This window comes from Pleurodeles waltl, chromosome 6 (genome assembly GCF_031143425.1).
Source record: "Pleurodeles waltl isolate 20211129_DDA chromosome 6, aPleWal1.hap1.20221129, whole genome shotgun sequence".
In the NCBI taxonomy this organism is placed as follows: domain Eukaryota; kingdom Metazoa; phylum Chordata; class Amphibia; order Caudata; family Salamandridae; genus Pleurodeles; species Pleurodeles waltl.
This window is the reverse complement of record NC_090445.1, coordinates 1,428,925,698-1,428,939,915: the sequence shown is the minus strand read 5'-3', so window position 1 is coordinate 1,428,939,915 and position 14,218 is coordinate 1,428,925,698. Positions and strand designations below refer to the sequence as shown.

The following is a 14,218-nucleotide window of genomic DNA, read 5'->3' as shown; positions in this document are numbered from 1 at the left end:
AATCCTCCGATCCCCTTATATTTTTGGAGTAGAGCTAATACAGTCATTCCCATCACAATCAGACTGGTACGCACAGGCATTTACATGTGCAGCCAAACTAGCACAAACACTCTTATCAAATGCATGGACCTCATCTTCATCCCCAGCTCCACCCTCATCAACACTGCCCCATTTTCCCTCCATTACATCCCTATCCCCAAGTACAAATATGGCCAAGCTCATATAACCTTCAGTGGGGAGCAGAATTCAGCCTGTTGTGGCTCACCTTTGCGGCCTTTCCCTATACTAAATGATGGTTAATTGCACAGTGCCCTTTATAAATAACTCCACACCTTCTGTTCCTCCAACCCATTTTCCCAAGCTTGAATGAACCCAACCATCTGCCAAATCAGACACTAAATGCTGTCAGCTATCTGACAATGGAGGCAACTGCCTACCAGAAATTGTTGCTGCCTACAAGTACTCACACTCCTATATCTTATGAACTTTAAATCTCAAGGAATCCCCTAAATTCAAATTTGTGGCTCCTTCCCACACTTATCACACATTTGCACTTATACTCGCGTTCAAATCTCTTGGCTTTCGTCTTGACTTCAGTTTCTTCACCAAATCCATACTATTTCATAAATGTATCAATCTACCACCCATCCTCTAGCCAGTCAGTTAAACATGACCATCACTACCTGTTCTACTTTTCCAGAACTAATACCAGTACACACACACACACACACACTCTCGCTCTGTCTCTCTCTCTCTCTCTATATATCTCTAATACACTCATCACACTTTCTCACTTAACTATCATCCAAATCAGACTTGAGTCAATTATTTTTTAAGCTTGTCTTCTAAAACTGCAATAATTATAATCTCCTGCTTGACCTCACTCACGGCTACCTACCCTTATACTAACATCCACTTTTCTTGCATTCCCCGTCTTTTGTCGCTGACACAGTAGTGACTTGTTTCCATTATTTATTCAACCAGCCATGTGTGAGGCTTTTCCAATTGATTTATCGAATCTTCAAAAGCCTGGTCTCTCTCCCACTCCCCCAAATATTCCAACTTTTCAGCTGGTTTCTCTTTACATAACCAGTTGCCCAAGTTTCAAAACTGGTTTTCAAACTCAGAAGTCTTAAAATTACCACCCACAACCAAAGCACTACCAGTCTGGCACTCTTTTGATATTCTTCACCATTGACAATTGTGTTTATCCATCGCTGAAGCTACCATTTCTCCAACAATCTGCACAGTTTTCATGGAGATATACATAGACGGATTTCTAAAACTGGCCTCAGAAAACTCTCCAGCTTCATTAAAATCGATCCTTAAAAATACTTCTCCTTAAGCTTCTCCTTAATACCCTGTTTTATCTCTCTGATGCCTTTGAAACAAATGACCCACATATCCCCAAAGCCCGCATTGAGGCAATACTGACCTGCCCTTCCCCAACTTTCCTCCTCCCAATTATTCTGCTTTCTGGTTGACGACCAACATCTCTGCCATCCCTAATCTACCTTACTGGTGGTGGTCTACAAGTTCAATATACTGCTGTATCATTTTGCCTACTAACACTTTTGAATCCGATATCAATGTAATTGCCCCCATTATGAAGTCAAGAAAGCCTTCCAAAGCATTCCTTTGTAAAAGTGGCGTCAGTAAAATTGGCCTCTTCAAGAAGTGTAAAATTGTCCTCTTCAGAAAGAAAAAAGCCTCACTTGCAAGACACTGTTAAATGCCACTTCATTTCTCAATTAGGGTTCCTCCTGTATAGGCCACACAATTTGATAGAGACTTCTAGTTGCAGATTCCTTACCTTAGAATTTCCCCCCAGGCATCAGACTGGATCCGGAGATATTTTCTTTGAATTATACCCTTGCAGGTCAGTAGGTGGCATCGGTGTACTCCGCTGTGTTGTTGGAGCCGTAGTCGCTGTGATGACATTGGGAGTAGCACATAGACACTGCCTCGGCTGAGTGACGTCAGTTTTTTTCTTTCCACGCCACACGCTGATCCAGATAGAGCTCTCCTGGTCTCTTTTTGACCAATTTCAACCCTTTTGTCGAGTTTTTTGGTGAGTTTTTTGATGCGTTGAGATGTCCCCGAAGACCGGTTTCAAGCCGTGTGAGGACTGTCACTGCATGATGTCGGTGACCGATCCGCATCATGTCTGTCTGTGTTGCCGGAGCGCGATCACGACCCGAATTCGTGCTCCAAGTGCTGGGCCATGTACCTGAAGGCCTTGAGGAAGCGGTCCCTCAAGCTCATGGCGGCCCGGCGCTGGACTCCGCACAGGTCCTGGTCTCGCCTGAGGAGAAGATCTCGACACCGCTCGCGGAACCACCACCATTCTTCTTCCACTAAACCCTCGGGCCAAGCTAAGAAGTCATCGAAGCCGTCCCTTCAACCCGTCGCTCTGCTGATGCGACGAGGGAGGATCATCGACGCTCATGGCCATTTTCTTTGGAGCCTGCTTCTGGGTCCGCTCTGCGGCGGGCTGCCCAATTGAAAGAGTTTTACGAGGCCCTGCACCTCATTTTTGCTCATGCCGATACGGAACCTTCGGGCCCACAGTGTTCGGTCAGGGGGCCTTCGGGTTCCCTGCCTATGGCTACGGCCACCGAGGTCCCCTTGGGATCCGCTCACGGATCCGCACTGACACCGGTCATACCACTGAGATCTTCCCTGGCACTGGGTCGATTGTTGACTCTCCTGCCGTTGATGATGCCCGCCATCAACATCAACCCGATCCTCACCCCGACGAGTCAGAACACTGTCAGCCGACGCTGTCTGTCTTCGATGGGGCCTACTCACCCCAGGTCGGGTACGGACCCTTTTTCTAATGGGTACGAATTCGGGGAAGGATTGGAGGGTTCCCCAGACCCTTATGAATACCAGGATGACCCTAATTTGGACTGGGCAGAGGAGTTGGGCGATGCCAGTGGCCTGGACACTTCTCCAGACGTTGGCATGCTGTCTCCTATCATGGCTACGGTGGAGGGAGCTATGTATTCTGTCGTGGTCAGTACGGCAGCTGAGGTCCTTGGCCTGGAGTTGCCTACTGTTCAGGTCAGATCTCTTTATGGAGGTGCTTCAGCCAGGGGCTTCCACATCTGAGCCCCGTCTACCATTCAGTAAAGCCCTCACCGATGTCCTCTTGGTCCAGACCCAAATCAGATGCTCCTGTGAACAGGACTATCACACGCCGCCATCAGCCACAACCAGAAATTCCTGTCCCAGCACCCCACGCCTGAGAGTCTTTTCATCCAAGCTTCTTCTTCCCTCAGGCTCATTCCTTTCCGCACCCCCGGATAGGGAATCAAAAGGGCTGGAACAATGTAGGTGCAGACGTTTTCTTCCTCCAGTCTTGCGCTGCGGTCCATGGACACCGCTGGTCTTTTGGGCCGCTATACGCACTCTCTGTGGGATACGGTTGTGCAAGTTCTGCCGCAGATACCAGTGGAGGCCTGTGCTATAGTCTCCCAAGCTGTCACTGATGGGAGAGATGTGGCAAAGTTCATGATCAGATGTGGATTGGACACGACCGACTCGCTAGGCAGATCGGTTGCGATGACTGTGGCCTTGAGGCACCATGCCTGATTGCATACTTCTGTTTTTTTGTGAGATCTCGAACAGTCTCTTATGGACATGCCCTTTGATGGCTCCCATCTCTTTATATACAAGGCGTTCTCGGCCTTGGAGAGATTCAAGGACTCCCGGGCTACGGCTCGGTCCCTTTGCCTTACCACTGCCCCTCGCCCCCAATAGTCCGCCTTTTACCCCTTTCGTGGCCAAGGATGGGGTTCCCTGTCGCGTCCCCATCCCAGCCACCGTGCCACCCATGCTGTTCAGCCGCTGCATGGCCAGGGACGTGGAATCCCATGTGGACATGGGACAGGAAACCAAAAGTCTGCCCAGTCCACCCCTGCCCCCCGCAGCAGCCTCCAAACCCTCTTGGTCCATCCCCTCACTCAATCTAGTTGGCATCAGGATTCGCCATCACCTGCCCCATTGGGAATCCATCACTATGGACAGGTGGGTTTTGCAGATAGTTTGAAGGGGCTACTCCCTTCCCTTTGAATCTGGTCTACCAGCCATGCCTCAGTCAGTCAAGCATCTTTTGGAGGATCATTTGGCACTTCTCCCCCAGGAAGTCGCAGTTCTCCTGGCCAAGGTAGCCATAGAGGAGGTCCCTGTGCCAGAAGTAGGTCATAGTTGTTATTCCTGCTACTTTCTGGTGCCCAAAAAAGACGAGGGCTTACGTCCTATCCTAGAACTTCGGGACCTCAATTACTTTCTTAAGAAGGAGAAATTCTAAAAGCTCACCTTGGCTCAGGTCTTGTCTGCCTTGGACCCAAGAGACTGGATGGTAGTGTTGGACTTGCAGGATGCTTATTTCCACATTACCATCCTGCCTGCCCATAGACATTACCTAGAATTCATGGTAGGTCACAAGCACTTTCAGTTTTTGGTGCTCCACTTCGGCCTTACCAGCACCCTTCGGGTGTTCTCGAAAGTGACGGCAGTGGTTGCAGCTCATCTGTGCAGGTTAGGGGTGTCAGTCTTCCCTTATCTCAACGACTGGCTGTTGAAGGTGGACTCGCCCTAGAAAGTTGTCTCCCACCTTCAGAATACAGCGAGCCTCCTGCATACGCTGAGGTTCACTAAAAATGTGCCAAAGTCACACCTGACTCCCTCCCAAACGCTTTCTTTCATCTGAGCTGTTCTGGACACAGTGCAGTTTCAGGCCTAACCTCCCGAAAAGCGAGTCCAAGATATTCAACTTCCCTCTCCAATCTCTACCAGATATTTTGTTACCGAAGGTAAGTAACTTGTACTTCTACCTTATTTTGTATATCTTATGTTTTTATACAGCTTACAGTTAGCCCATGACATTGTTTGCTCTTACCAACTTTATTTAATACCTTACAATTTCATATAATTAGGCATAGATAGTTGAACTTTCTATTCCAGTTCCTAAAACATACTTATTATTTCCTTCACCAGTTCACTTCATCCTACTTGCTTGTCGCCTTATTGTCTATTGTAGGAAGCTGGCCTGGCTTATAGTGGGTACCATGTGGTACTTAGACCTTGTGCCAGGTCCAGTTATCCCTTATTAGTAGAATAGAGGTGTTCTAGCAGCTTAGGCTGATAGAGGTAGCTATAGCAGAGCAGCTTAGGCTGAACTAGGAGACATGCAAAGCTCCTACTATACCACTTATATCATATAGCACAATATCACAAGAAAACACAATACTCAGAGTTACTAAAAATAAAGGAGCCCACTAAACCCCGGATGAAGGTGCAAAAGGGCTGCCTCTGGGTGGAAGAAGCCAAAGATTCTGCAACAACAGAAGGTGCCAGGAACCTCTCCTTTGGTCAGAAGATGTCCCATGGCGTGCTGGAGGATGCAGAGTTGTTTCCGTGCAGAAAAAAATCACAAACAAGCCTTGCTAGCTGCAAGAGTCGCGGTTGAGTATTTTGGGTGCTGCTGGGGCCCTGGGAAGACCAGGAGGTCGCCCTTTGGAGGAATAGACCGAGGGGGCGATCCGCAACTCAGAGAGCCCCCACAGAAGCAGGCAGCACCCGCAGAAGTACCGGAACAGGCACTTAGAAGATCTGAGGACTGCGGTCGACTCAGAGTCACAAAAGGAGGGTCCCACGACGTCGGAGTCCAACTCAGCGTGTTGGGCAATGCAGGACGGAGTGCTGGGGACCTGGGCTAGGCTGTACACAAAGGAAGTCTTGGAAAAGTGCACAGAAGCCCGAGCAGCTGCAGATCACGCAGTACACAGGATTACTGTCTGGCGTGGGGAGGCAAGGACTTCCCTCCACCAAATTTGGACAGAAGGGCCAGTGGACTGTGGGAGATACTTGGACCCAGCTCCTGTGTTCCATGGGACCATGCTCGTCAGGATGAGAGGGGACCCAGAGGACCGGTGATGCAGAAGTTTGGTGCCTGCTTTGGCAGGGGGAAGATTCCGTCGACCCACAGGAGATTTCTTCTTGGCTTCCAGTACAGGGTGAAGGTAGACAGCCCTCAAAGCATGCACCACCAGGAAACAGTCGAGAAAGCCGGCAGGATGAGGCGCTGCAATGTTGATGGTAGTCGTCTTGCTACTTTGTTGCGGTTTTGCAGGCGTCCTGGAGCAGTCAGCAGTCGATCCTTGGCAGAAGTCGAAGAGGGAAGTGCAGAGGAACTCTGGTGAGCTCTTGCATTCGTTATCTGAGGAATAGCCCAGAGGAGAGACCCTAAATAACCCACAGAGGAGGATTGGCTACTGAGAAAGATAAGCACCTATCAGGAGGGGTCTCTGACGCCACCTGCAGGCACTGGCCACTCAGAGCTGTCCATTGTGCCCCAACACCTCTGCATCCAAGATGGCAGAGGTCTGGGACACACTGGAGGAGCTCTGGCACCTCCCCTGGGAGGTGCTGGTCAGGGGAGTGATCATTCACCCTTCCCTGTCCAGTTTCGTGCCAGAGCAGGGCTGGGGGATCCCTGAACTGGTGTAGACTGGCTTATGCAGAGGGCACCATCTGTACCCATCAAAGCATTTCCAGAAGCTGTGGGAGGCTACTCCTTCCCAGCCCTTCACGCCTATTTCCAAAGGGAGAGGGTGTAACACTCTCTCTCAGAGGAAATTCTTTGTTCTGCCTTCCTGGGACCGGGCTGCCCAGGCCCAAGGGGGGCAGAAACCTGTCTGAGGGGTTGGCAGCAGCAGCTGCAGTGGAGACCCCGGAAAGCAAGTTTGGCAGTACCCGGGTTCTGTGCTAGAGACCCGGGATGCATGGAATTGTCCCCCCCCAATACCAGAATGGTATCCTAGACATGTTACATTGCCATGTTTGGAGTTACCATGGTGACACTACATATAGGTATTGACCTATATGTAGTGCACTCGTGTAATGGTGTCCCCGCACTCACAAAGTCTGGGGAATTTGCCCTGAACAATGTGCCAGGGTGCCCACACACTAAGTAACCTGGCACCCAACCTTCACCAAGTGAGGGTTAGACATATAGGTGGCTTATAAGTTACTTATGTGCAGTGAAAAATGGCTGTGAAATAACGTGGACGTTATTTCACTCAGGCTGCAGTGGCAGTCCTGTGTAAGAATTGTCTGAGCTTCTATGGGTGGCAAAAGAAATGCTGCAGCCTATAGGGATCTCCTGGAACCCCAATACCCTAGGTTCCTAGGTACCATATAGAAGGGAATTATAAGGGTGTTCCAGTGTGCCAATGAGAATTGGTCAAATTAGTCACTAGCCTGCAGTGACAATTTTAAAAGCAGAGAGAGCATAAACACTGAGGCTCTGGTTAGCAGAGCCTCAGTGATACAGTTAGGCACCACACAGGGAACACATACAGGGCATACATTATGAGCACTGGGGTCCTGACTATCAGGATCCCAGTGACACATAGGCAAAGACAAACACAAATACAGTAAACATGAGGGTAACATGCCAGGCAAGATGGTACTTTCCTACATCTATCATGTAAAAAATGCATTTTGTACTCTGCTCCTTTGTTGAAGCCATCTACATTAACTCTGTAACCACTGTTGTTTGTCAGGCATCTAAAACAACTTGGCCTGCAAAATCGCCTTGTAAAACCCCTAATCCCCCCCACAGCCTCATAACCACCTTTTTTTCCTCTGTCTTCCCTATATTGCCCCACCCCCCAAAAAAAATCTTGCTGGACCTTTATTACCTACTACTGTGTTCTTGCAGCTTCACAGCAGTCTGAAGTTAGTAAGCAAGAATAGATCTCTTTAGGAAAGCATGTATAGCATTGCTGGTTGTCAGTGAAAAAAGCTCAGAGAAGGCCAGATAGACAATAGAGGGAGCCTTATAATGAAGGAAGTGATGAGAAGGGGAAAGTGATAAGTTTGAATACCACTGGAAGATGGAATTTCGGCGAGGATTCTTTGGAGGGTTTTCTTGAGCAAATTTGCCTTTAGAGCTTTCTCTTCAAAAGATTTTCTCCCAAGTTCTAGTCCATACAACTGTCTACATTGCTTTGATGTTTAGCGCATCTTGGTAACAGAATATATTAAAATAGTTTCTGAAGATGTGTCATATGGGATGGTTGCCCAAATACCAGTTTCCAATGCACTATTGATAGTGACTTTATGTATGTTTGTGGTAGGTGATGTCTATCTACTGGTATCAGCTTCTTGTACCACTTTTTAGGGAATGACTGACTGTTTTCGAGACTTGTTTTAGATTACAGTTGATTGACCTCAGTTCAAGAGGCCTGAGAACATAAACATTAAACTTAGCCCTTGATTTATGTGTACATGCTGCTTCTCCTGTGCCATAAAACGGAGCAGAGATTCCCAGAACTTTGGGGCGACTTTAACATAGGGTTGAAATGTCAGTTTTCAGTTTAAAATTGCACTTTAACTTCAGTATGTGATATTGCAATGGTGTACTTGTGTGTATTTGTAATGTTATGCGTATTGGTAAAGCGCACTATCACCTGCAGTGGTATCCTGGCGCTTAGCAGCTGTGTGGGCCTAGCCCTTCCTATGACAGCTTGGTTAAAAGAAAAGGAAAATATTCAGCTTCCTATGGAATTCAAGAAGAGTAAACGAGGCTCTGATTGAAGAGGGAGGTTCTACCATGTTTTTCAAGCTATGTAAGATAACACTTGTCCTCTTAATCTGGTTTTCTGATTGTGTGGGATGTTGGCAAGTAGGAATCCTGTGGAGGTGTCTGAATGGTTGGTAGAAGGAGATGCGACTGTTCAGCTAGATGGGGCGAGTTGTGGAGTGCCTTGAATGTGTATGAGAAGTTGGAATTTAATGCATTTGTGTATTGCAAGCCAGTGTAGTTCCCCTAGGTGTGGTGTAATGAGGTTGCAGATGAGTCTGGCTCTCTAATTCTGGATGTTCTGTAGCCTTCTCGTGATTTGCTGCGTGAGCCCGTCTTAGAGCTTGTCCCCATAGTCCAACTTGCTGGTGCTTCTGGCATGACAGTTTTGCATGTGTTTGTTCTGAGCCATTTGTAGACCTTACTCAGCATCTTCAGGGTGTGGAAGCAGGATGCGATGATAGTGTTGACTTGTTTAGTCATGTCCAGTGTGTTGTTGAAGATTATTCCAAGGTTCCTAGCATGTGTTCCAGGATATTGGTGTCGGTGAGTTGGTTTTGCCAAAGATCCCTACTTCTGACTTGTGTTTGTTGAGCTTGAGACAGTTGGTTCTCATCCAGTTAGCGACTTCGGTCTTGCAGTTGGTGAAATTGTTTCTTGTGTGGGGTGTTTTATCCAAGGGGGAGAGTATGTGTTGCATGTTGTCATTAAATTGTTTCTTCTGTTGGGTGCCTTGTCCAGGACAAAGAGTAAGCGTTGCATGTTATTTGTGTAGGAGAATGTTGATGTTGTGTGCGCGGAAGACAATGGCTAGAGAGATCATGTATGCGTGGACGAGTGTGGGGCTGAGCGAAGAAGAGGGGCAATTTCTCCTCTCTGGCCTAGGATCAAACCCCCCCCCCCCCCCCTCCAACCAGCAACAGAAGCTGATAACCTTTTACAACAAAAGCATAATAAACTATGTTTATTATGCTTTTGTTGTGAAAGGGGCTGGGCCCTGTGGGATGAGGGGAGTGCACTGTGCACTCCCCTCAGTGCGCATGAGTGTTTGGCCAGCCGTCTCGGGCCGGCCAAACACACATGCACTGTGCTCTCTCCAGCCCGGCACTGTGTTGCGGGCTGGAGAGAGCAGGCGCAGGCTCCCAGTCTGCCTGGGAATGCCCTGGCTGAGCGAGTCCAGCCAATCCTAACGTTGCTCTGAGCAGCATCAGGAATGGCCGCAGGGCAGGCTCGGAAGCCTGCGTCTGCTAAGAGGACAGAGGAGCGGCGGCGCACAGGTCATTTTTTTTTATTTTATTTATTTTTTTATTAGCAATATTCACCCCACCCCTTGTAAACCTCGCAAGCCGCGACTGGTGAAGAACCTTGAGGAATTCCGCAGATGAGTTTTCACGCTTATGAGGAGTAAAGTGCCAGGCTGACGGCTTGTGTTCTATCCATTAATCCCTTCGCTGCCAAGCCTTGTTCCCCTCAGGTGCAGAGCCTTTTTTTTTTTGGGCTGTGTGGGGTAGTTCGTGCTTAGACCCCAATAACATTTTCTCCACAAAAGCTACCCACGCCAAATTTGCTTCCTTTTTTTCCAACATCCTAGGGATTCTAGAGGTACCCAGAATTTGTGGGTTCCCCTGAAGGAGACCAAGAAATTAGTCAAAATACAGCTAAAATTGCGTTTTTTTTTTTTTTCTTTTGTTTTTTTAAATGGGGAAAAAAGTGCTGCAGAAGGAAGCTTGTATTTTTTTTCCCTGAAAATGACATCAACAAAGGGTTTACGGTGCTAAAATTACCATCTTTCAGCTTTAAGAAACAGGCAGACTTGAATCAGAATACCACATTTTTCAACACAATTCTGGCATTGTACTGGGACATAACCCATTTTTACTGTTTTTTGTGCTTTCAGCCTCCTTCCAGTAAGTGACAGAAATGGGTGTGAAACCAATGCTGGATCCCAGACAGCTAAACATTTCTAAAAAGTAGACTAAATTCTGAATTCAACAAAGGGTCATTAATGTAGATCCTTGAAGGTTTTTCTACAGAAAGTAACGGATAAAATAAGACAAATATTGAAATTGTGATGAAAAAAAGAGCCATTTCTGTCCACGGTTTCTTTTATAACTTTTTCCAGCTATGGCAGATTTTTTAAAGCAATATACCGTTACATGTGCAGGACTCTTCTGGTTTCATTGATATATATATATATATATAGCTTGTAAGTTCATCAAGAAACATAAGTACCTACCTAGAGCCAATAAATGAGCAGCACCTTGCAATAGGTTTTCATTTTATACCCGGTATACAGCAATTCATTTGGTGACATATAAAGAGTGAAAAATGGGCACAAGATAAAGGTGTTGAGAAGCAGTGGTTATGTGCACATCTCTGAATTCTAGGGCCCCCATACTAACATGTGAATTACAGAGCATTTATCAAATAATCTTTTTTACACACTATCTTACATTTGGAAGGAAAAAATGTAGAGAAAGGCAAGGGGCAATAACACTTGTTCTTCTATTCTGTGTTCCCCCAAGTCTTCCGATTTAAAGAGGTACCTCACTTATGTACGCCTAGTGCCTTGACAGGAAATGCAGCATGGATAGGATACACCACATTTTTACATTGAATGCTGACGTGTTTTTTTGGAAAGTGCCTAGCTTTGGATTTTGGCCTCTAGCTCAGCCGGCACCTAGGGAAACCTACCAAACCTGTGCATTTTTGAAAACTAGACACCTAGGGAAATCCAGGATGGGGTGACTTGTGGGGCTCTCATCAGGTTCTGTTACCCAGAATCCTTTGCAAACCTCAATTTGGCAAAAGAACACTTTTCCCTCACATATCGGTGCTGCAAAGTTTTGGAATCTGATAGGAGCCACAAACGTCCTTCCACCCTGCATTCCTCAAGTCTCCTGATAAAAGCGGTACCTCACTTGTGTGGTTAGTCCTTGTGCCCGCGGCAAGAAATGCCCCGAAATACAACATGGACACATCACATTTTCCCAAAGACCCCTGACGTGTTTTTTTGCAAAGTGCCTAGCAGTGGATTTTGACTTGTAGCTCATCCGGACCCTAGAAAAACCTAGCAAACCTTGATATTTCGGAAAACTAGACACCTAGGGGAACCCAGGATGGGGTGACTTATGGGGCTCCTGCCAGGTTCTGTTACCCAGAATCCTTTGCAAACCTCAATTTGTAAAAAAAAAAAAAAAACTTTTCCCTCAAATTTCGGTGCCTGCATAGTTCTGAAATCTGAGGGGAGCCACAAACTTCCTTCTACCCAGCATTCCCCCACACCTCCCGATAAAAATGGTTTCTTATTTGTGTGGGTAGGCCTAGTGCCTGAGACAGGAAAGGACCCAAAACACAACATGGACACATCAAAGTTATCAATTACAAACCTGTCTGTTTTGTAGGGGTGGGGGCACCTGTGTTTTTCGTCCTGGGCTCTTCAGCCGTCTAGAGAAACCTACCAATCTCAGACATTTCTGAAACCTAGGCAACGGAGGAGGTACAGGGAGGTATGACTTGCTTGAATTCTTCCATGTTTTTTAACCCAGAAACCTCAGCAAAACTCAAATTTAGCTGAAAACACAATATCACATTTGCCCCCACATTTCTATGTAGGATCACCACATCGGCACGGATTTCCTACCAGTCAACGTTCCCCTCATTCTCCGGATAAAAATTATACCTCACTTGTGTAGGTGGGCCAAGTGCCTGTGACAGAGAAGAGCCAAAATCATGTTGAAATTGAGGGGGAACCAAAGCAGGTCCAAAAGGGCAGTTTGAGAAAAACCATTTTTAGGCGGACAAGTGGGGCAGAATTTTTAACAATATAGATGAAACAATGCTGGGTGGTAGGAATTTTGTGAATTCCTGTAGATTCCAGAAGGTTCCATCACAAAAATGTGGGGGGAAATATGTGATTTCATGCAAAGTTGGAGGTTTGCAGGGTATTGTGGGTAAGAAAATGGTGTGGGGTGCATGTGAAGGACACCACCCTAGACTCACCCAGCTGTTTAGTTTTCAGATTTGTCTAGGTCTCATAGATTTTTCTAGATGGCAGTTTGCAGATCGGCCTAATTAAAATAGGCCGATCTGGCCCTAAGGGGAGCAGAAAGGGCCTAATAAAAAAATGCCCCCCTTAGGGAGCGGCGCTCGCCCAAGGAGACGCTCCCCTCATGTATTTATATATTGTAAACAAAGTTCCTGGTGTCTAATGGGCATTTCTGCAGCACGATCACATAGCGATCGTGCTGCAGAAATGCTCAGAAAGACATCAAAGTAAAGGAAAAGCCTTTCCTTTGATGCCTCTCTGATCTCCCTTACCCCCGATGGGAGGAGAATTGCAAGCAATTCTCTTCCGATTTTCCAGCGCGATGGGGGTGACCTCTGATGAGGTCATGTGCTGATGTCATCAGACGTCCCTGGGGGGGGGTTATCGGGGTGCAAGGGGAAAGCGTTTCCCCGTCCATCACTGCCCAGGGGAGGGGGTGGGAGGCCCACGTGGGGAACGCTAGCACTCCCTCCATGGGCTGGGTGCAGGATGTAACGGTTACATCCTTGGCACCCGAGCAGTGCAGGAGAGGATGTAACCGTTATGTCCACGGAACCCGAAGGGGTTAAAAAAAGAGCAGAACCAGCGGAGAGTGGGTCCTTGGATACCAATGTCATGCAGGTGCTTGATGAGGATGGGGTGTGAGATCGTGTGAAATGATGCAGAAAGAGGCCATGAAGAACCAGGGCTGCTGTGTTCTTCTCTGTCAAGGATCATGCAGATGTTGTTTGTGGTGGCAATGAGTGCTGTTGCTGTACTGTGTTTGGGCATGAATCCAGACCATGTGGCATCGAGGAGCTGGTATTTGCGGAGGTGGTCAGTGAGGCGTTGGTTAATTAGTAGAGTTGGTGGTAGATTTCTCATCTTTCTTGTGGCATTATGTCCCTATTGAATGAAGGTTTCTTTCCAAAGCAAAAACGTACTAAACATAAAAGTTAAAAACAAATTCGAAAAGGAAATCATAAGGAAAAGGTAGATGTTTCTACAGACCAGTAGATAAGAGTATACATGTTTTATTACTTGTATTTCCCAGCTGCATTTTGTGATTTTTATTTAGTTAAAATGTAAAGTAATAAGATGATTCTTTCTTTGTGTTTGTGTAGGTATTGTCCAAGGAGGAGCCCTTCAAAGCATTTGCACTCAAATAATAACAACTGTCGACCAAGAGCAGAGCAAGGTCCTCTGGATCCCCGCTAGCCCTTTATGAACTTTCAATATTACGACTTTTCAAAGAACTGTTCCCCAAGTTTTATTTCAAGATGGCATTCAGCGTGGGCTACATAGGACATGAAATAATGCATCATCGTGTCGTTGAGACAGTCGTTTAGAATGTGTCTTGTTCAGTGGCTGGAGCATTGCTAATTGCTGAGGTCAGTGTGTTACACTCATCTCTTGTGTGTTACCATAGACATACGCCTGTTGTGCTGCATTCTTCACATCGCTAAAGAATAAATACCACACTCTAAGCTCTTTAGGTACTTACAGGGCAATGCACAACACAGAATACGGTACCCTGTCCCTTTTTTTCTTGGGGTGTTGGTGGGTGGGGGGGGGGGGGGGGGTCCTAAAAATGT

The 14,218-nt window shown here is 46.9% G+C and overlaps 1 protein-coding gene across 4 annotated transcripts in view; it reads left to right on the top strand.

Moving 5' to 3' along the window:
* DLG5 (discs large MAGUK scaffold protein 5) overlaps positions 1-13,990 on the top strand; it is a 1,179,851-nt gene extending 1,165,861 nt beyond the window's left edge. For all 4 annotated transcript variants that reach the window (XM_069240807.1, XM_069240806.1, XM_069240808.1 and 1 more), the window contains one exon: positions 13,748-13,990. In XM_069240807.1, coding sequence (XP_069096908.1) covers positions 13,748-13,851 — 104 coding nt within the window. In that variant the 3' untranslated portion in view covers positions 13,852-13,990. The remainder of the gene's footprint in view (positions 1-13,747) is intronic.
* Positions 13,991-14,218: the final 228 nt, after the last annotated feature.